Source organism: Aquarana catesbeiana, linkage group LG11, assembly GCF_042186555.1.
Source record: "Aquarana catesbeiana isolate 2022-GZ linkage group LG11, ASM4218655v1, whole genome shotgun sequence".
Classification (NCBI taxonomy): domain Eukaryota; kingdom Metazoa; phylum Chordata; class Amphibia; order Anura; family Ranidae; genus Aquarana; species Aquarana catesbeiana.
The window spans coordinates 235,237,659-235,261,524 of NC_133334.1; the positions used below are offsets into that span (position 1 = coordinate 235,237,659).

Here is a 23,866-nt window from a genome sequence, read left to right on the forward strand (position 1 = left end):
ATGTTCACCCGATTTTCTTATAGTGTGTACGAGCCTTAAGAGTCAATTCACAAAAAAGTAAACAAAATACATTTGTTAAATAAGTCATGGTCTAACCACATGCTATTTAATGAATATATACAATTACTAGCTTGATGGCACACACCAGCATCCTTAACCAGTGGCTCATCCACTGCCAGCGAAAGAACAAACAAAAAAGCCGAAACAAAAAAGCCGAAATAAAAAAAAAAAAAAAAAAAAAAAAAACAAACAAGCATTTCCCCTGTATTCAATACCAGGTCCTTTGGGGGAATGAGCCCCCATCCTTCTGAACCATACTAGGACATGTGCCTGGTATTTCAAAGCACTATGTCCCCATGTTGATGAGGACAAGGGCCTTTTTCCCCACAACAAGGGGGGCCCCCAGATCCCAGCTCCTCAACCCCCCAGCAGAACGAATTCTAAAAAAAAACAAAAACAAAAAAAAAAAAAAACACACACACAACTGTCCCCTAATGTACATCCATTGTCAATCGCACCCGCCGCCCGATGACACAATCCCTCCATCTCTTGGCTCCCACTAATACCTCTTCCCCCCGCTTAAGTAAACAAAGTGGTGAAGTCAATAACATCATAAAAGGGATGGGCCACCCAGTGAAATCATTGACCAAACATTGACCCCCATACATGTTTGGTAAGGGATGTTGCAGGGCCACCCGGTGACGCAACTTTCCAAACAAGGACGAGTCCATGTATGGACAATGTATGCCCCTGGGTGGCCCTGCCTCTGAGGTCCTTGACCAAACACGGATGTGTCCATGTGTGGTCAGTTACATCACTGACAACTCACTGACTCCATGACGTCATTGACCCAACCCCCTTGTTTACTTAAGCAGCAGGGGAAACTGGTTGTGGGGAAAAGGCCCTTGTCTAATCCAAATAGGGACAAGGTGGTTTGCCAGTGGCGCTTTACTGCTACCGCCCCCACCACCTCAGTGTGAAAGTGCCCTAAATGTAAACCTTTATAGACGGACCTGGGGGAGATGGAGGATGGGGAGTGGGGGGAAGTTCTAGAATCCTGCAAAAAAGTATCCCCTAAACTCTCGGACCGCCTTACCTCTATATCGTTCATAGATCTTACCTTACCCCCTCCCGTTTATTCAAATACAAGTCAGATGCCAGCCCAACCTGCCCCAGATGTGGTGCTACTGACAGCAATTTCTACCACCTAATATAGTCCTGCCCACCCGTCCAGCACTATTGGTCACAAATTGTTAAATCCCTTCATGACCGCATGGGTTCTCCCCTGTCATTATGCCCACGTCAATGCCTACTCGGCCTCCTCCCCATTTCAGAGGAGAAATACTGGATGATATTTTTACAGGAAACCCTATTCACTGCCAGAATGCAGATAGCCCAACTGTGGCTTAGAACTACCCCCCCCCCCCCCAGCTATGGAAAAGGGCCGTTAACCTCACCCTTCCATACAAAAAGGTCCCATACTCCACATACACCCACCGAGGATGCCCCGGCAAGTATAACAAAATCTGGGACAGGTGGGTGGATAACCCCTCCTCATGCACGGATTAATGCCATCTGTTTTTTAGACCCTATTGATAGATCTCCTCAATGGGTGCCACCATCACCCACACCTGCTCTGGACATGTGTACTCAGGCCTCACCTGCACACAACAATGCCTAGCAACATCATTGTTGGTATAATGTCAGATGTTTACACTTTTCTTTTTTTTAATTTTCTGTTTGGTGCCTGTTGCACCATGCCTATTGAATGCACTCTCCTGTATTGACTTTTATGCTCAATAAACTTCACATTTGATTAAAAGTGTAAACCTTTATGATTCAATCCAACGTTGAGAAAAAAAAATCTCAGACAGGTTGTAGGCCTTGCTAGCCTGAATTAAAAAAGTTATTCTGTTTACCTGAGAAAGTAAAAGTACTGTAAGGCTTCTCGTGGATCAGTGGGCTCAAACTTTCGAGTGTAAAGCATTAGAAGGCGGACAAAATTTAGACGTCGAATACCAACAGGGTCCCCCGCTTCCTGACTCACTAGACAGAAACAAAAAGATGAACATTATTAATATAACTATTAGGCATAGTGCTATAAATGCAATATATTCTAAATTATGGTCCATCTATATATCTATACATCAGACATGGTTATAGGATATCCTGCCAAATAAAAAGGAGCTTTGTATATACATACACTTAACATACACTTAAAAACAAGGTAATAATCACTAGCCATCGGTCATGTTTTTAAGTGTACAGATCTGTAAAAACAATGTTAAATGTTACTGTAAAATGGGAAGAAACCTGTAGCACAGCACATATTCAGGGTAGATATTCAGGATGCTTTGGGGGGGGGGGGGGGGGTGGAGTAATGAAAGTGTGGCAGTATAAGAGTTTTGTTTTTGTTTTAATCAGTTATATTAAAAGAGGAAAGTGTCATACAAACTAAACATAATGCAGTGGCTAATAAAAAGATGTTCTGCAGTAAAAGAGCTTCTATAATGCTCCCTATGCCATTCGCTTTGGTCAAAAACTGGTAATAATGAAATAATTTTAATAAAGCCTGACAATTTGTGAAAAAAAGTGTGGAACAGGGAACCTCATACGTATGGTATTAAAAACACCACATCCTATACATCTAATATTCCACCGCCTGGTTAGGTTCAGCACAGCAGACCTGGGGTATTTACTTATGGTTTTCATAGCCTCTGAAATGTAGCTGAATTAGCCAAACATTAGCAAAATAATTTCTGTAAACAGGCAGTGGAATTGACCCGATGATCTTATTCTTTACTTGATGGCGATGGCAGTGCTAAAGTATCAGTTTGTGGGATATAAAGAGTGCACTAGTTACCACCTACATTTGCTCTGTCCCCAGCTGCAGATCACCTATATATCCCAATGTACAAACCAACTGGTCAAAGTAATGACAAATTTAAATACACAGCCAGAATTTGCAAATTTAAAGTAGAATTCCAGGTTTACTTTTAATTTAAATTTCTGATACTGATTCAGTCACTGTATACACTACTATACTGTGGTAGCATCAGCTACATACAATAAGCATCGGGAGTTCTACAGCAGTACTGCCTTAATTTTGTCTGCTGCCGGAAAGAAGTCAAGCTGTCCTTAATGCTTCTCGGTCATTCAGGAGAAGCTTTGTATTTTTATCACTGAATACAAGGCTTTCACTGAATGGCCAATAAGAGAAAGCCTTCTAATCACTAAAAAAAAAAAAAAAAACAAGGTTTCTCCTGAATGGCAGATAAGCATTCCAGCTGACTAAATTTAGTTCAGGCAGCACATTGTGAAATCACTTGTACTGCTGCTGGAACGCAGAGCCGCTTACCTATGCAATACATGCTACTACAGTATAGTAGAGTGCATACAGCGGCCACATCAGTTAGTAACAAAAATCATTGGTTTTGGCTGGCTTGACCCAAACAAACTATTTAAAGTCAAAAGTAAACCTGTAATTGTACGGATCAGAATTTTTAGATAAGGCTTGACTGATCTTCTTTACCTTGCTCATGACATGGAAGTGCTGTGTATATAAATATGCAACATGATATGCGGTACTGTATGAATTAGGATGGCAATAACATATCAAGTTTATATTGTACAAACCTTAAATGAGGCAAATGCTCTCTTTTTCTTCTATGACAATTTTATTACTACTACTCACTATATGGCACCTCACTATAAGAATGGCGACCACATGTCTTTTATTAGTTCTCTTTACTGCGTTACCTTCAATAAACAGATTGAAATATAAAGCAGTTATCTAAAAGAAATGCCCTGCCATCTAGTGGTTGAGTGTGAACCACACCAGGAAACAAAAATATCACCCTTTGAATTGCATTGTTACCCGCTCTACAGTTTTGCAGAACATACAGTTTTCCCACTGCCAGGCAGAAAAGTGAAAATCTGTCCGGGCAACAAACTGTGGATAAATGAATAGATAGCCGTTGAAGCTATAAAGCAGGCCATACATGGTCGAATTTTGAACAAATTTTCTTTTCAAAATCAGAAAGTTTGTTTTTTTGTGATCCGATGGCGCCACCATTGATTTTCGAAATTAGGCCGACCAAGCCTTCAATTTCACCTCATGTTGCTACAGAAAAGAACTTTCGTGGGCGGGAATCTTCTTTTCTCTCCGTAAATTTTCTTTTCTTATTACATTTCTCGCACGATTCTCCCATCATTGATTAGAAAATTGTTTGTTTTTCAAAAAATTTCCAATATGTCTGATTCCTCAAATTTGATTACCGCACGAAAACCGGCCTTGTTGCAGCCCACTAATGGTGCAAAATTCGTACGAAAATTCTTTGATACGATTTTCGAAAGAAAATTCTTTCGAAATTCGAACCGTGTATGGCCAGCATAAGTGGTGTTAAACCCACAAAAACAGACAGAATGTAGAAACTTCTTATCAATGAGAACGTTTCTCCTTTCAGACATCATGAGTACTCACATAACTGTGCACTCTGCCCAGAGGACTTTAGTAGTAGTCTGAGTTCAAAGAGAGCCAAAGCAACATGCACAGCATGACAACGCGTCCGCTCCATGCGGAACAAGTAGGCAATCGCAGCTTCAAACTGAGCAGTCAGGAAAAGAACTTGAAAATATAAAAATGGTTGCTGGTTCACTGCAAAGTGAGACTCGCCTGAGGAAAAGGAAAAAAAGAAAAAATTAGTAATGTAATCCGTTCTATAACTCAAAAACGTGTGCTATACAAGAGATGCAGTATTCATAATATTTACCATAATCTTCAAGAAGCTGCTTCTGAAATTGTGGTAATGTCAATCTGTCTTGAGCTGAGCTGCTGGTGTCTTCATCAAAGCAAATTTGATTCAACTAGATAAAACACAGATTGATCAGCAAAAGGAACTGCTGTATACAATATCTACAGCTCCAAGTATACAGGTTATAACTATGGCTACACATACAAAGATAGTAACCACAGCTCTGCACACACAAGTAATACTACAGCTCTGTGCTACCATGGACAACCACTCAAAAAAGAGAATGTTCAAGCTGGTTGTGTGAAACCAATAACAACTTGATAAAAATGTATGTTCTTTAACAAGCAACATACAGTAGATTCCACATTAATAATTACGCTTTCAGAATTAGTGTGTTCTGTAAATTGCCTCCAGCATTACTCTTGTTTCTTCTTGCTGGAGGCTGCCATTTTGTTCAAGCCCAGAGCAGTCACTTCCTCGCCAATAATTCACCCCTCTTCTTGGCCTCAAAAACTATATGTCACTTTCTGCAATTAAAATGTGATAAAATGTGAGCCTTGATCTTATGTCCAGGCTCAGCCAAAGGGGAAGGTTGCAGTAGCTGCCAGTGCTCAGGTTCACAGCTGCTGTTGAGGGGAAAAGGAAAGAATATCAGAGATAAGATAGGACACTATCCTTTTAAAGCCCAGTACACACCGAAAGTTTTTTTTTTTTTTTCATTCAAACCAGTGTTGAACAGATCTCCATACCAACACATGCGATGTTGGTGTGGCAATCTCCCCCACTTTGCTATAGTATTCTGACATGGGGACTCCCTCCCCTCCCCAGAACACACTGATCAGTGCTCACAGCCACTGGCTGCAAGAGCTGATTGGATACAGATTTTGCAGCATGTCAATTGACAATAGCAGGTCGTTAGACCAGCTTCTGTTGGACACTGCTGTACACACACTGACTGAAAGTCAGCAGGAACTGGATGATTTTTAGACAGTGTGTACCCATAATTCTTTTTTGTCTCCCTGGCAGCAGAGTTTGTTCTGTCAGCTTTTCTTTTATCCCTCCCTAATCTGCCCTCTTATCAGTACAGTCTGTGTCATTCCTGCTTCCTCCACTATCAGTAGCAGTAAATCTTTAGGTTGTCAGCTGATCGGCCTCTAGTGACTCCCTGGTATAGGACAACTGAAGGTGTGCAGAGCAGGGAGAGACAAGGCCTTACTGGATTTTAAACAAAATTGGCACTTATTTTTAATGTTTTACAGAGCTCTACCTGCAAAAGAGACCAGCATGACATAATCTTTTAGGACTTTTGTTCAACTCTAATTTTTAAATATGATGTTTTGTTAATACAATTATATACAATACGCAAAAAAGATATAAAATCAATCCAGCATTAACAGCGTTCTCTCGCACTGTGTGCCAAAAAAGTTCAAGAGGGAGTCCCGTGAAAATTTTTTTTTTTAAAAGTCAGCAGCTACAAATACTGCAGCTGCTGACTTTTAAAATAAGGACACTTACCTGTCCCTGAATCCAGCGGTGTCGGCACCTGAGGCCGAACCGTCCCTCGGCAGCTGCAGCCGCCATTCTCTGTGAGGGAAACAGGAAGTGAAGCGTTGCGGCTTCACTTCCAGATTCCCTACTGTGCACACAGACAGCGCGGGGGGGGGGGGGGGACAGGAAGAGGCATAGACTCCCGTGGGAGTCTATGCCGGAAGTGGGTGCAAATACCTGTCTTAGACAGGTATCTGCACCCCCTCCCCCCTGAAAGGTACCAAATGTGACACCGGAGGGGGGGAGGTTTCCGAAAAGCGGAGATTCCATTTTTGTGTGAACCTCCGCTTTCAATAAACATCATAAAAGTTCATAAAGATGAATGATGTAAGATGCATCCATGAGGAAGTGATAATAGGACAGATGAGATCTTTGAATTCTGTTACCACCATACCACGTGAACTTCTCTCTCCTATGGTAAAACTCACCAGAAGCACAAATATAAACGAGCCTTGTATCTCCAATCTCCTTAATTGGCAAATGATCACTTAAAGTTAAAAATCCTCATCGAAATCGCAATTTCATATGACATGGAAAGAAGAGGAACAAACTACATAGCATCCGTCCTATTATCACTGCCTCATGGATGCATGTTACACCATTCATCTTTATGAACTTTCATGATTTTCACACATTGTAATATTTGGCACATAGTGCCTAATTTTATTGCTTAGTAGGTGCATGCTATATCATTCATCTTTATGAACGTCTAGGATTAATGTATATTGGACTTTTTTGGCACACAGTGTGTGGAGTACTGAGAGAGCACTGTTAATGCTGGAATAATTTTATATCTTTTTTGCATATTGTATATGGTTTGGTTGATTTTATAACAGCAGCCAATTGTGCATGACCAATTTTACCTTTTTCTATGAGCGCAGGGATCAGGAACATTCTGTGACTGATATTTTGTGTTGTTAATACAATTGCTGTATGAACTATTTTTTTTCTGAGCTGGTTAACAAATTTGTTGAGTTACCCATTTTAAACAGTGCTAGTTATAATTCTACAAATTAGAAACCTCAAATCTATGTCAGACACTGTTCAAGCTCCAAATTTTCAAATTTTAATTTTCCAGTTTGTATGAAATCATCTTCTACACAGTGATTTCCTTTAATTTTATACTCCGATTAATGCAAGCAGATTGGCTGAGACCTCCTGTTTTATATGAATGGATTCTTGTGGGCCACAGACTGGAATATTTCACTGAACTCAAGACCAGCAAGAAATCTCCCTGCCCTCAGTTGTATTCCCACAGTGCTGGCACCATCTATGCCAAAAACAACAAAACTGCCACCTACCCTAAATGATCATAAAACTACCCACAGAGAGGTAAATAGCAACCTGATTAGAACAGTGTACAATATAATGGTCTGGCAAAGCTCCAACTAAAAATACATTTTTCAATTTATACAGGCCTGAGAATTCTTGCCACTCCCATGTAAAAGAACTGATGGGAGAAATGAGTAAGTGCTGCTTAGCAGAGGGGTTTACAGAGGAATCTGTTACTTTTCTCTGCCGAGTTTTAAATGTTTGATCATTCCACCAGTAAGCTCTTGAATATAGGCACTCAAAGCTCACATATGCACATTGAAATAAAAATGAAAGAAATAATTCTGCAGTCATTCACCTTCAGCCAGAGGTAGTCTTCTGTTTTATCAGCTACTTCACTATGATTATCTGCTATGTCACATCGGCCAATTAAACAGTATACTGCTCTTTTATAAGGGTCCGTGCTCGACCTTACAGCTCTTCTGTAATGGAGACGAAGTTTGTTCTCTGTCCCTGGGAGCAACCTAGAAAGCAAGAAACCTTACCTGGTAAATCTGTCACTTTTTAAAGAGGACATATCCTATTTAATAAAAAGAATTTTCCCCAAAAAAAAGGAGGGGAGGACATATCCTTATTTCCTGTTTTAGATCCATTTCCATTTACAGACTTAAGGACCATAACGGAGACAAGAAGCCTCTGCTGTAAGGACCTACTTACACTTGTGGGGTTTTTATTTTATGCATTTCCCATTGAAATTAACAGTGTAACATGCTTCAGTGTGTGCACTGCATTGAAATTGCACTTCAAGGCATGTTTTGATTTTTCACTATGGATTTCAATAGAAAATGCATCTGTGGAAAACCCAGTGAAAATGGACCATAAGGCCCGGTTCACACTGATGCGAGTTCATGACGAATGCGATGCAACAAAAACACTTTAAATTCGCATATCATCCCTAAAGTCATTGTTTTCAATGACGGTCGTTCACATACATGCATTGCGATTCCTCTACGAATGCGATGCGATTAAAAAAAATTGGTCTTGTGCGAGTTTACTGCGTTGCGAATTTAGTCTCCATAGACATCAATGTAAATCGTTCTTGAATCGCATTGATGGTTCACATATGTGCGAATTCCACCACACTACTCTCCACAAAAACCAGGAAGTTAACACCTTTTTTTTTTTTTTACATTATGATTCCATTGGCTAGAATATCAATTGCAGCTATGTCCAACTCCTGAAATTCGCAATAAAATCGATGTAAATTCGCACCTCACAAAGGACAAAAAACGGAACAAAATCACAGCGCATCAGGGTGAACCGGGACTAAATCAATAAGTAATATCACCATAATTTTGCAAAGTATACCCAAAGATTTCAATTACTCTCAGAAATACAACAAAAGACTGACAGCCGTATTCCACTACCTCCGCTCATTGTGTACGTATTCTTGGAACCAGTTCTTGAACTCCCCCAGCTGATGCTGCAATCTGTTTACAACCTGCTGAGCTGCTGAGGTATCACCACAGCGCAAGCAGTAGTAGATGAGTGCCCAAACTGGATAGCCCTCCAACTCTCCATCCTGAAGGCATAAAGGAAAGAATGAGAATAATTCTCTCTACAGACACATCACAACATAAGCAATTCATATTAAGTGTGATTTACCCACCTGCAGCCCAGGTATTGGAGCCGGAAGCCTGATATTAAGGAAGCTTCGCACTAAATTAAAAGTGGAAGGAACTCCTCCGAGTTGGGCCTGTTGTAGGTTAGCATATACACTCTTCATAGTGTAGTCCCGGTAACTGCAAATTTTAAAAGAACAAAAAGATGAGCAGTAGTAAAACAAAGACCCCGCTGCCATTAAGAAAAGTCAGATGTCTGGCCGCCAAACTAACTTGTTGCAAGTGAGGCAACTCCTCTTAGGGGCACATACTTTTTCTGAGACAGTGGCTGAAAATAATAAAGTTAGATAGATGATCAGCATGCCAGAAACTGGATTAAAAGTGCAAGTTCAAGTTTAGTGAGAGTGCACGGTTTGTAAATCCTCGCCTCAGTATAACTTGCCGTGTTCTCTGTTCCAGCGATTTTCAGTGTGTGGCGCCGCAAGCCTTTCTAGTGAAATGTCCTTGCAGAGCAATTTCTAAAGTGCACATGGGCCCCATTCATTCCTATATGCAAGCCGTTTTCCAGCCATCCAATGATCACTGGAATACGGCGTAAGGTACGCGATTAAAGTGGTTGTAAAAAGGCTGAAGGTTTTTTTACTTTCATTCTGTGTGCTGGCTTTTCTCCTGAGATAGTCCTCTACTGTTAGTCAGGGCCATGCTGGCCACTTATGCTGTTGTAGGACTCTAAGTTTTTCTTACTTTTTATTTCTTTTTTTTTCTCCTTTTTGTGTTGTCACGTTATGGGTGTCATGGTTGTACTATGTTTAAAACTTCAATAAAAATAATTTTCAAAAACCACCTTCTGTGTGCAGCATTCCCCTCCCCCCCATCTCAATCCAGCGATGTGCAGAAGAGCAGCGGTGGGGCCAAGCCATGCTCTGTGTCTTGTGGGCACACAGAGGCAGCTCGGGAGCAAGCACACTCGAGTGCCCCCCATAGCAACTAGCTTTCTATGGGGGCACTCTGCGAGGGGGAGGGGACAGGAGCGCCAGCGGGCAACCCGAGAAGAGGGTGATTGGGGCTGCTCTTTGCAAAACCACTGTAAAGAGCAGGTAAGTGTTAAGTGTTTATTATTTAAAAAGAAAAACATGTGCCTTTAACATCACTTTAAGTAATTGCTAAAACCTGCGGCAGCTTTTCCTTCTACCGTTTGTGTTCATTTGGTGTGTGTAGACAACAGGGAGACAAAAATCTCTCCAAAGTTAGAGAAATCCTCTCAAAAAGGGGTCATCGTAACAGGTATATCTATTGGATGATTTCGCTGCATTCTTGGCCAACGATGCTAATTTTTTTAAAATTCCCTAACATTTAGTCCCTTCTCATTTAAAAAAATAAATAAAATAAAAAACACAAAAACACACACACACACACACACTTTGGTTTAAGATACACTCTAAAGTCAGCAACCTCAGACTGACTTTCTTTGGGTATGATTTTCTTTAACCGCTTGCTGACCAGCCGCTGTCATACTGCGGTAGATCGGCACGATCCCGCGAACCGTCGTAGTTATACGTCGGCTCGCGGGATCGATATAGCAGGTGCGCCGATGCGATCGCGAGCACGAGGGACAAAACACGGAAGTGTGTGTGTAAACACACAAATCCGTGTTTTGTTCTGAGAGGAATGACAGATCGTTTGTTCCTATTAGCTAGGAAGAACGATCTGTCACTTCCTCTAGTCAGTCCCCTCCCCCTTCAGTTAGAATCACCTCCCAGGAAACACAGTTGACCCCTTGAGCGCCCCCTAGTGTTAACCCCTTCACTGCCAGTGACATATTTACAGTAATCAATGCATTTTTATCACACTGATCGCTGTATTAATGCCAATGGTCCCAAAAATGTGTCAAAATTGTAAAAAAAAAAAAAAAAAAAAAGCAGATCGCCGCCAATACTAGTAAAAAAAAAAATAATAATAATAATAAAAATGCTATAAATCTATCCCCTATTTTGTAGACACTATAACTTTTGCGCAAACCAATCAATATGCGCTTATTGCGGGTTTTTTTACCAAAAATATGTAGAAGAATACATATCGGCCTAAACTGAGAAACAAAAAGTTTAAAAAAAAAAAAAAAAAAAAAATGGGGATATTTATTATTGCAAAAAGTACAAAATATTGTGTTTTTTTCCAAAATTGTCGCTGTTTTTTTGTTTATAGCATAAAAAATAAAAACCGCTGAGGCAATCAAATACCGCCAAAAGAAAGCTCTATTTGTGGGGAAAAAAAAAAGACGTCAATTTTGTTTGGGTGCAACGACGCACGACCGCGCAATTGTCAGTTAAATCGGCGCAGTGCCGAATTGCAAAAAGTGCTCTGGTCAGGAAGGGGGTAAATTCTTCCGGGGCTGAAGTGGTTAAAGAAAAAGAAAATAATCAAAACAGCATCAAAAATATCTCGGGTAAACGAATAGAAAACATAGTAAACCTTTTGTACCTATATTACCAAAACCCCTCTGGCTAAAACAAAAAACACTAGAATGTTATAGAAATAGCTAATGCTATTGACAGGCTGCAGATAGCACAATCAGAGCTAGCCAAGACAGATGGATGCATACAAATAGAGACAAAAGAGAGACCACTTCAGTAGATAGCGGATAAAAAAAAAAAAAAAAAATTACATATCTTACCTGTCCTCTAAGAATTTTAACGCTTGTCTCACAAATCCCATCTGCATCTTGACTGCGCAACGACTTTTCAGCGTATCTGTGGCAGGAACTAGCAGGACATCTGTCATCTGCTTCACCATCAACCAAACATCAGATACATTCTGTAGGTTAAGCCGGAGAAAGCACGATTGAGAATAAGATAAGAACATAGGCATGGCTGTTTACAATAATGTGATATAAAAAAAAAAAAAAAAAAAAATCAACCATGGCATTAATACCACCACTGATCTTTGCAGTCTCTTAAGCCTAGGACACAAAAATAGGATTTTTATAACAGCTTACCTGTAAAATCCTTTTCTTGGAGTACACAGCGCACCATAGTAATTAATTACTATATGGGTTATAGCCACCTTCTGGTGATGGACACTGGCACACCCTAAACAGGAAGTTGCCTCCCTATATAACACCTTCCATACCGGGAGCACCTCAGTTTTTGTAGCAAAGCAATATAAATATACCCCAGAAAGAGGGGAGGGACCTCTGTGTCCCGTGATGTACTCCAAGAAAAGGATTTTACAGGTAAGCTGTTATAAAAATCCTAATTTCTTTATCATACATCAAGGGACACAGAGCACCATAGTAAATACTATGTGGGACGTCCCATAGCAATGTTATTTGAGGGGAGGGAGACACAACCCGTAGGGCGCCAACAGACTTGAGGCTCTACACTGCTTCCTGCAGCACACTGCACCCAAAGGCGATATCCTCATGCTCTTTTTACATCCACTTGATAAAATCTGGTGAATGTATGGACTGCAGACCAAGTTGTGGCCTTGCAGATCTGAGCCATGGAGGCCTGGTGACGCACTGCCCAAGAAGCGCTAACCGCCCTGGTAGAGTGCGCTTTGACTTGAAAAGGTGGAATCTTACCCCTTAACTCATAAGTGTGAATTATAACTTGCCGAATCCACTCAGCGGCAGTGGATTTCGACAATGCCTGTCCATTCTTAGGACCTTCTGGCAGTACAAATAAGACATCAGTCTTCCGGATCTGAGCAGTCATCTTTACAATTAGACTTTGACCACTCTCGCCACATCAAGACAATGTAGTGACTTCTCTTCCCTGGAACATGGTTTTGGAAAAAACGATGGCAAGACAATATCTTGGTTCAGGTGAAAACCTAAGACCACTTTTGGCAGAAAACCTGGCCGAGGGCGCAACCCCACTCTGTCCTCGTGAATAATCAAGTATGGCTCTTTACAAGAAAGAGCAGCCAATGCCGAAACCCTCCTTGCTGAGGATATAGCAACCAAGAACACTAACTTCCTTGTCAGAAGGACTAAGGGAGTATGCTTTATTTGTTCAAATTGCTTTTTTTGTGACACTGACAAAACTAAGTTAAAAGTCCCAAGGGTTCAAAGGTGTTCTAACTGGCTGATTAATCCGAATCACCCCTTGTATAAAACCCCGGATTAAAGAATGTGACTCAAGCGGTCTTGGAAATAAGATCTATAAAGCTGAGACTTGGCCCTTAATAGTACTCAAGGCCAATTTCATCTCTACCCCCAATTGTAGAAAGGCAAGAATTCTGCCTATGATATACTTCCGAGGATGCCAACCCTTGGATTCACTCCAGGAAACATAAGCCCTCCAGACTCTATAATATATAATTCTGGAAGCTGGCTTCCTTGCATTAATCAAGGTAGAGATAACTGACCCGGAAAGCCCACGTTTTTTCAGAATGGGGTTTCAATAGCAAAGCCGTTAAATTTAGAGTTCGTAAGGTAGGAATATCGGCCCTTGTGAGAGTAGGTCTGGCTGTAGTGAAAGGGACCATGGATCCTCCACCGCCATCTTTACGATTTCTGCATACCAGGACCTTCTGGGCCATGCTGGGGCTACAAGAATTACCGGCTTTCTTTCCAGTTTGATCCTACAATGAAGCCGTGACAGTAACTGAATAGGGAAAAAAAAGCCTAAATCAGTAAAACTGACCCCATGGGGTCACCACACATCTGTCTCGCATGCGAGTGGATTCCTTGCCCTTGATATAAAAATGACCAACTACACGTTGACCCTGGACGCCAAAAGATCTACCTCCGGGATCCCCCATCTTTGGCATATAGTCAGAAAGATTTCGGGGTGAATGGACCAACCCCCGGGAACAACTGCTGGTGACTCAAGTAGTCCGCCTGCCAACTCTATTCCCGGTATGAAGACTGACGATAGGCAAGGAACATCCTTTTCCGCCCAGGCTAGAATATGGTCCACCACTCTCTGCGTGACCCTTAGTGCCTACTTGGCGATTGATATAGGCCACAGCTGTGGCATTGTCGGATTGGATCCTGACAGGACAATCCTGTAACCTGAACGTTCAGGGCTTCAGAGCCAGACGCACTGCGTGAATCTCTAGGACAGCCATTCTCAACCAGGGTTCCTCCAGAGGTTGCTAGGGGTTCCTTGAGCGTTACATGCATAAAAATTATTGCGGCTCTGAAAAGTTCAAAATGAAATTGAAGAGTGGGAGGAATCCAATCACCAAATATATTGTGCAGATGTAGAAAGAGTCACTCGTCACCACGTGGTAATGTAGTCTGCTTACCAGAAGGTGTTAAGGATTAGGCATAGATGATAAATTCTCAATAGCATCCAGCAAATCCAGCCCACTGGAACCCCTCATCAGACCACAACATCCGTGGGATTTCCTTCACATATAAACATCTCCCAATGGTCACTTCAGAATTAGGCATTCAGGCATGTAGTCATCATATATCCGAGAAAAGAAAATGAAGGACCCATAGTGAAGCCCGTAATGATAGATAAAAAAACTTTTATTGTAGTAATTTACAGTTGAAGCTAAAAACAGCATGCATCAATGATAGGAACAAACGGCTGCAGCAATCAGCGTACGGATGTCAGCCTGCCTGACATGTTTCATCATAACAGATGTCTTCAGAGGCATGACACCAAATATCTTTTTAGCGGTCTTTAAGGATGGCATTCTGAACACCACTTTAAGGGGGACATTCTTCCTATTGACCACCAAGATAGAGCATTGTTCCTATTGAGCCCTGATAATTTGCTTTTAGTAAGGGTTCCTCGAGACATGAAAATGATTTTTGGTGTTCCTCTACGATTAAGAGGGTAAAAAAGCCTCTAGGATGTAGATGGGCAAGGCTCTTTCTGTTCTGGACCACTGTCCCTGGTCAGTTGTCTTTTCCAGTACTGCTCCCAACCTGAAAGGTTGGCATCTGTCGTTACCACTTTCCAGGTAACTGGTATGAAGGATTTCCCCTTCTGCAGATTCCCAGATATCGAGCACCAACTGAGGCTCTGGGACACCTTTGGGGACAGCCGCTTGGCAAATCTAGAGCTTGAACCATTTTGTTCCAAGCAGACAGGATACTATTTTGCAACAGTCTCAAATGGAACTGGGTATAGGAAACCGCTTTAAATGAAGCCACCATCTTTCCTAACAACCTCATGCAAAGGCGAATGGAGAGATCTCTTTTCGACCTGACCATCTGCACCAGCTCTCTTATGGCATTGATCTTTGCCTGAGGCAAGAACACCTTTTTCTGGGCTGTGTCTTTGATTAGACCCAAGTACTCCAGCCTTTTTAGCTGTATTAAGGAAGACTTCTCTAGGTTTAGAATTCAACCCAGATTTTTCAGGTATTTGGTTGTAATGCGCACGCTTTGCTCCAAACGGGCCACCGACTGGTCTATTAACAATAGATCGTCTAGGTACGCCAAGACTATTATGCCCTGTGCCCTTAACCTGACTAGAGGTGGAGCCAGAACTTTTGTAAACACCCGGGGTGCTGTAGCTAGCCCGAAGGGCAGGGCTACAAACTGAAAATGCTGCTGTTCTACCTCAAACCGCAGAAACCTTTGGCGAGTGGGAAATATAGTGACATGCAGATATGCATCTCTGACGTCGATAGACACCAGAAGTTCTCCTCCTTGTAGGATAGAAACCACTGACCTGATCAACTCACTGCGAAAAGAGTGGATCTTCAGGAACTGATTTCGATTCTTTAGTTCTAGAATGGGTTAGACATCTCCATTCGGTTTTGGTACCGTAAAGAGGTTTGAATAAAACCCCAAACCTTGCTCTTCTGTGGGGATTTATATGATCACCCCCTGAGCCAGTAATCGGTCTAGTGCCCAAACAGAGATTGCCTTTTCCCTGGATCTTTGGGAACGTTTGACCTCAGAAAACGAGACGGTGGAAACTCCCGAAATTCTAGTTTGTACCCTAGAGGCACCGTGGAGATGACCCATCTGTCCAGAATTTCCTCTTGCCAGACTTCTGAGTATTGTAGAAGTCTTCCCCCCACTCTGGCGGGGGTGGGGGGAGCACCCCTTCATAACGAGGCTCTAGAATTCTGTTTTGCAGGTTTCCGACCCCAGGACTTCTTTTGTGCCTGGGCCTGACCCTGAGGCTTTCCTCTAGAGGACCATACCTGTATAGCACCCTTATACAGTCACCCATTGACATGCACTGTGTTGTCTATTTTCATATTCTTTGCTTGATTAATGTTTATATGTTTTTCTTTTTGTAGAACTACAACCATTTTTTGTCATACCCTGTCCCCTGATGAAGCCAATGTCTTGGCGAAACTAGTAGGGACACCCTGACCTACCTCTATCTACTATTGGTTGTACAGATATTTTTTATGCTCCTCCAGTTTTTGTACTCTTTATGAATTGTATTTTTAATCAATTGTAATAAACGTAATCATTTTTATAATTTTGTATTGTTGGCACCGCAATAATCCCTTATACTCGGCTCTCTATTTTCCTCTAGAGTCAGACAGGGGAGGCCGTCGCCACTGCCAAGAAGCGGATGCCCCTGGTGCAGGAGAAAGAGTCCACTTAAATGAAGGGCGTTTATTCATTTTTCTTTTGAAAGAAATCATTTGGATGTAATTTGTCCAAATCATCCCCAAATAACCGATCCCCATGAAAAGGTAACTCAGTCAGGAGCTTCTTGCATGGTGCTTCGGCTGACCAATTTTTTAACCACAGGATCCTACGCATGTGTACTAGCACAAGTGCAAAGCGGGACGCCTGGTGAATAGAATCTTTAATGGCATCTATGGTAAAACATAAAGCTCTTGGTACTTCGGCCAAATCCCGGGCTTGCTGTACAGGAACCTCTAAACTGGTCCTTTAGGGATTGACAGATGCCTATTGCAGCGACTGCAGGCTGAGTAACCGCACCTGCCAAAGGAAAAGAGGATTTTAACAGGAATTTCCAACCTTTTATTTGTTGGATCCTTAAGCATTTGTGCATTCTCTACTGGACAAGTTAGACTTTTATTCTTACTGGAAATTGCAGCGTCAACTGCTGGTACTTTTCATTTTTTGGTGAATTTCTCCTCCATGGGACAGAGAACTGAGAATCTCTTTGGAGGGAGAAAATGCTTATCCGGGTGATCCCATTCAGCAAAAATAAGCTGTTCCAATAATGCATGGACAGGAAACGCATGCAAAGGCTGTGAAGGCTTTAAAGGAACCCAAAGAAGAAACAGAACTTTCAGCTGACTCCGTTAGGGGTAGCTTGAAAGTGGAACAAACCATCTCCGTAAGAGATCGCACCAGCAATTTTTCAGATTACGAGGCTGAAAAGAGTATATCCACCATTGTTTCCTCTGCAGAGGAGTAATCGGTTTGTCTTTCCTCCTGATCGCCTGAGGGTAACACCTCATCCTCTACCCACTGTCCCCTTGGTAAAGGGTCTAAGGTGAGGGAGGGGGATCTAACACGCTTCCTATTCTTTTGGATGGAGGATGCATTTAAAGCCGGTAATCTTCCTTTTAGGCCCAGCAGGGCGGCGGAAAATGCATCTTCAGTCACGTATACAGGGACTGAGATGTGAGAAGCAGCTGCACCACTAATTGGTTCCAATGACTCACCCTGGCTTACCACATCTGGTATTTCAGGAGAGGATGACAGTGTGGAGGCAGTGTGGAGATTAGGAATCCCCCCTGGCTGCTGTGACAACACACATGCTGTTTTAGCTGGACACTGAGCTTGACTGAGAAGCAACGTACCAAGGTATGTGCACTTACTCCCTCTAGTGGAGAATTTAAGGCATGACAACATTTTACTCATGGAAGTAAAAAAACATAGGTGGACCTTTTTACAGTTCCTAGGCTTCTTCCCTTACCTTATGCTCGCCGCAGGATACTGCTGTGACAAAAAGATCCAAACTTCACCCATCACGGCGGGCTGTGTTAGCAAACCTTCAAGGACCGGGTACCTTTTTATCGGGGTTCCACTCCCTTGGACCTGTATTAGCACACCGCCAGGAAAATCTTTAGGTAATGTAAGCATGCTCAAAAAGCCCTGGGTCCCGGGGTCCAGCCCTGCAAGAAGAGGCATTACAGGCAAAACCTTGTGCTTCGTATATGAGGCCCGGGTACCATCCACCTTGGCCGCAGTGGCACTTTGGATGGATCCGGTCTATGGAGGCTATTTAAATCCAGCAAGGATCCCTCCAGTGGAGCTCTTCAGAGCACATCTTCACTCATGACCAAAACCTTAGACACTGGCGAAAAAACTGAGATGCTCCCGGTATGGGAGGGGTTATATAGAGAGGCAACTTCCTGTTTAGGGTGTGCCAGTGTCCATCACCTGAAGGTGGCCTATAACCCACATAGTAATTACTATGGTGCTCTGTGTCCCGTGAGGTACGCTTAAGAAACTAGTTTGTTTTTTGTTCAATCCAGCGGGTTACTGCTCAGAAGAAGCCGCTGTATTAACTATCCAATGTTAGTACAGCGATCTCCCCTGCTGTGCTATTGTGTTCTGGACAGGGGGGCGCTGGACCCCCCCCATAAAAAATAATAAATGCACATTTTGTGCAGGTAAAAAAAAAATATGTGAATTTACGAGAATTTATTTTCTTTAGGAGCCTGGAAAGTATTGCAACAGTGATCAGAAGATCGATGGTGCCATGCAGGACTCCTGCAGACTATCAGTGTCAGGGGCTGCTGAACATGTTGCACGTTACACCCTAAATATGGGTGTAACAGGTTCCAAAAGGTAAACTTATCCTTTCAAAAGAGAAGTCTGCTTGAAGTGGAGGGGCACTACCCTCCCAGGTCCTAGAAGGCCAATAAGGCCTCTTAGTTATAAGCAATTAGTGAAGTATGGCTAGTCTTACTAGAGGCTAAAACCAGACACTGCATAGAAATGCCAAGAGGAGTAATAAAATTATCAACACCCTTTTCTGGGTTTGATAAAGGGTAACTCTACTTTCGAAGGAAAAAATATAGCAAATAAAAATCATAGCATATACTATTGATACACAAGCCATGCTGTAATATGTTATTAAGAATCATCTTTCTTTTTCAATCTCAAGCCATTGTAATGGTCTGTAACATTAAATGCAATACACCAATGGTGTACAGAATGCCCCCAGAAATGTCATTCCCTGCTTGTGCGATTGGCTCATGGATTTACTCAGAAGCCAAATTTTAAGCAACTTGCAATGGGAATTTCAGTGTTGGTGAGATAATCACAACAGTTAAACAATTCCCAAGGATGCATATCCTGCAGCTTTTCTCAACAAAACAGAGTGCACCAGCTGATTATAATCAACCAGACCCTCCCAATCGGAATCAGTTAGCAAAAGGACATAAAAAAGGTCAAACAGCTATTTTTTCAAAGCAAAAACAGGTAAGAATCTGCTACAAAGTTTGTTAAAATCCAATCAAACATCACCCAGCAGGGTATTTTTTTTTCTCTCAACAAAAGTGGAGTTACTCTTTAAGGTGTTGCAATAAAGGAAGCAGAAAAAGTTTGAATATCAACACATTTATTGGGGAGGTTGCCAAGACAAGGGGAAGAAATGGGAAATGTAAAGCGTGGGTAGAGGAGACAGGAGCTGTAGGGTTGTTATCCCTTGTTATCCCCCTCTGTAATCCCATACCGGTATGTAAATTCCTTTACCGGCCACCAGAGGGCGCGCACTGCATGGCGAGGGACCCGATGCGCGTGGCCGGCGGGCACGATCACCGCCGGCCACACGCGATTGCCCGCACAAGCGCCACACACACAAATGCCCGTGCTATCAGAGATGAGGAGCCATATCGTTTGTTCAAACTAAGTAAGAAAAACGATATGTCTCCTCTCCTAGTCAATCCCATCCCCCCACAGTTAGAACACACTAAGGGAACACACAATTAACCCCTTGATCGCCCCCAGTGACATTTATACAGTAATCAGTGCATTTTTACAGCACTGATCACTGAATAAATGCCAATGGTCCCAAAAGAGTGTCAAAAGACTCCAATCTGTCTGTCGCAATACTGCTATAAAAAAAAAAAAAAAAAAACAAAAAAAAAAAACAAAAACGCAAATCACCGCCATTACTAGTATTAAAAAAAAAAAAAAAAAAAAAAAAGAAGAAGATGTCATATCTCTTTCCCATAGTTTTGACACTATAACTTTTGCACAAACCAATCAAAATCAATATACACTTATTGCGATTTTTTTTTAACAAGAATAATGTAGAAGAATATATATTGGCCTAAACGAATGAAGAAATTTGGTTTTTTTTAAAACATTTGGGGGATTTTTATTATAGCAAAAAGGTAAAAAATATTGTTTAATTTTTTCAAAATTGTCGCTCTTTTTTTGTTTATAGCGTAAAAAATAAAAACCCCAGTGATCAAATACCACCAAAAGAAAGCTCTATTTGTGGAAAAAAGGACGCAAATTTTGTTTGGGTACAGTGTCACACGACTGTGCAATTGTCAGTTAAAGCAACGCAGTGCCAAATTGTAAAAAGTGCTTTGGTCAGGAAGGGGGTAAAATCTTCCGGGGCTGAAGTGGTTAAAGTACAATACACTCACTGCAGTAGTTTATATGAGAAGTTCACTTGTGACCTGTATAAAAGCACACAACCTGCCATCTTCAGCTTTATACATACACTGTAATCCTTTTAAAGTCTTGTAGATGGTGTATTATGCTCCATATAGCACAGGTCTGAACTCTAAGGCGAAGCTGCTCTCTGAGAGTCTTACCTTGTCATCTAGTTTCTCAGCAACAGCTGTGAACAAATCCACCAGACTGGGCTGCAGGTTTCCACTCACAACCTTCTCATTGTACACATAAATCTGCACAGAACAAAAACAATAATAATAGTTTACAATGCTAATTATTCAAAATATATATCTAAACCCAAGAACAAAAAGTATATTGTAGCTTACAAGTCTTCAGATGTGGTGGCTGCATTAGTTTTCAGAAGTACAGAAAATACTTGCTAATATCACTAGTTCTTGTCACTTCATGTTAGCTAAACTGAAATCTTTCTCTGTAAACTTCTAATCCTCCCACCCCCCACACTATTAATACAGGCTGCCTCTGTAGATACCGTGGATAGAGTGAAAAGTGAGTGTGCCTAGCCACTCAGGGACAGGATAAGTGTTATTTTTTGTATTACCAGTTGAAAATAAAGGGAGCCTGAAAAAAGAAAAAAAACACTAACACAAACACCACATCTAAGGCTGCAATATATCACATTCTTGTTTTTCAGTACTTCCCAAATACCTGACCCTAAAGAAACAGAAATAAGGAATTCTGCCTCTTCTCTATCAGTTGCAGCATGCTTATTACAGGTCTGTGTCTCCAAAATGTTCTGGCTAGGCAATGCTGAGCAGTTAGCATTTTAGATACAGCTAAGAAACGACAGCAATGACAGCACACATCCCTCACAAGTGTGCCGTAAAAAAAAAAAAAAAAAAAAAAAAAAAAAAAAAAAAAAAAAAAAAACTTATCACAACTGAAAGAGAGAATGCCACTGATCCTCAATTTAAAAAACATTACTTGCCTTATCATACTGATCTTTGAAAGTGGAGCAATGGGCAAAATAAAGTCCATTAAAAGACCTATGTTTATATACAAAAAGGCCCTTCACATGTGATCTCTAAACTATATTCCATTTCATGATTTGATTCATCTACTACCTGACCATTTAAAGAGGAACTTCACTGAAAAATTTAATTTCTGCTCTTCCCTCCCCTCCAACTTTTGGAGCATTAACTTTATATTTGGGGGGACCTAGTTTGGACGGGTACCTGTTCCCCACTTCCACTAGAATTGCTTAAGCATGCAAGCGCCAGTGACCCAAAGACCAGTGGAGAACTGGCTGAGGTGAGTACCGCGCTGGATATCTGGACAGCCAGGTGTCTTAATAAGTCAGCAGCTACAGTATTAATTTTTTTTTAAAGTGACTGGAGAACTGCTTTAACCGCAGTTAGCCCAATTTTTTTTATATTGTGAAACATAATGTTACGCAGAGTAAATTGATTCTCAACATGTTACGCTTCAAAATTGCGCCCGCTCATGGAATGGCGACAAACTTTTCCCCTTAAAAATCTCCATTGGCGACGTTTAAAAAAAAAATTCTACAGGTTGCTTGTTTTGAGTTAGAGGAGGTCTAGGGTAAAATTATTACTCTCACTCTACCAATCGAGGCGATCCTTCACATGTTTGGTTTTAACACAGTTTTCATAGGTGGGCGCTGCTCACATATGCGTTCGCTTCTGCACACGAGCTCGGTGGGATGGGGCGCGTTTAAAATTTTTTTTTATTATTTATTTTAATTTTATATTTTTTCACTGTTCTTTTAAAAAAAATTGTGTCACTTTTATTTATGTAAATATGTAAACATATGTTTGTATGTTTATGTAAACATTCCTTGTAATAGAAAAAAAAAGCATGACAGGACCTCTTAAATATGAGATCTGGGGTCATATTTACACTAAAATGCAATAAATAAATAAATAATATTAAAAAAAAAAAAAAAAAAGTCAAAACGTCACTTCCGCCCTGCAATGGTATGGAGACGGGTGGGGGCCATCTTCCCTTCATTCGTCTCCATACCAACCCAGGGAGAGGACCCAATCGCCTCCGCCGGTACCGACTGCTCCGGTAAGTGGCGGAGGGCACCCGCCGATAAAAGTGATCTTGCGGCGAATCCACCGCAGAGGCCACTTTTATTTGAAACCGGACGGCTCAATGAAGAAGAGGATACCGGAGTTAAGGTAGCTAGCTGCTGCCATAACAATCCCTCTTTAAAGTGCCAACGTATATCGGCGTGAGCCAGTCCGGAAGTGGTTAAGCAGGCCATACATTATGTGATTTTCTTTCCTTCCACCACAGAAAAGAAAATTGCTTGATTACCCTGTAAACACATTCAGTGTTGAATGATGAGCACTTTCTCTCTGTGCACCTATATCCACCATATTGACCCTGTTGACTCCTACTCCCACTGATTACTCCCTCTTTTTCACACTTGACTAAATTACTAAATCTGACACTCATTTACATATTTTCTTACACTGACTGAAAACAGGTACCTAGCAATTCAAAATAACAGTGACAAAGTGCAAAAGCTTGTGGATCATGCAAGTACCTCTTGGATTCTTTAAGTCAATCCCTGTGCTCTCCCCTGCCTCCTGGGCCCAGGCTGTTCATGGGTTTTAAGCTTCTGTTGAGATAAGGCCCCTTCTCCCTCTAAGCATTTCCCCCTGTGATTCATCCGTCATATGCTAGAACTTTAGAGGGCAGTTTCCACCCTGTTTCAGACTGTTAAAACAGCAATCCTTTTCGATTTGCCACTGTTGTGCTTTACCTGTCGTGCATATGCCATTTCCACACTATCGAGGGAACTGCGGCCAGGAGGTCCAAGCTCACTGATGTAACTAGTCTACGGAGACAAGAAAGACACAAACGTTGCATGCATGGTTCATCATCTAGGCAGGGGCAATTTCTGAGGTGACAGGGAAGTGACAAACCTCTGTTTCCTGAGAAAATCCTAAATCATCCTCTCCAGATGCAAGCAGGGTGTGGAGGATCCTCTGTTTCACCTGTTCCCACTCCACAAGCATAGACTCCCTGTGGTACTCCTCTGCCATGGCAAATGTCTACAGTACAAGCAGATGCATCTGACATCACTTCATCTTTGAAGTTATTCTAAAGCTTAAGAAAACAGCTATTCT

The 23,866-nt window shown here is 41.6% G+C and overlaps 1 protein-coding gene across 1 annotated transcript in view; it reads right to left on the reverse strand.

The window, feature by feature from the left end:
- The window catches only part of NUP93 (nucleoporin 93), a 47,403-nt gene that overhangs the window by 18,012 nt on the left and 5,525 nt on the right, over window positions 1-23,866 (reverse strand). Inside the window, exons 5-14 of the mRNA XM_073605531.1 lie at window positions 23,663-23,791; window positions 23,500-23,574; window positions 20,888-20,980; window positions 11,868-12,007; window positions 9,244-9,376; window positions 9,002-9,156; window positions 7,933-8,098; window positions 4,773-4,866; window positions 4,484-4,675; window positions 1,920-2,046 (exon numbers count right to left, since the gene is read on the reverse strand). Of these exons, the coding sequence (XP_073461632.1) occupies window positions 1,920-2,046; window positions 4,484-4,675; window positions 4,773-4,866; window positions 7,933-8,098; window positions 9,002-9,156; window positions 9,244-9,376; window positions 11,868-12,007; window positions 20,888-20,980; window positions 23,500-23,574; window positions 23,663-23,791 (1,304 nt within the window). The remainder of the gene's footprint in view (window positions 1-1,919; window positions 2,047-4,483; window positions 4,676-4,772; window positions 4,867-7,932; window positions 8,099-9,001; window positions 9,157-9,243; window positions 9,377-11,867; window positions 12,008-20,887; window positions 20,981-23,499; window positions 23,575-23,662; window positions 23,792-23,866) is intronic.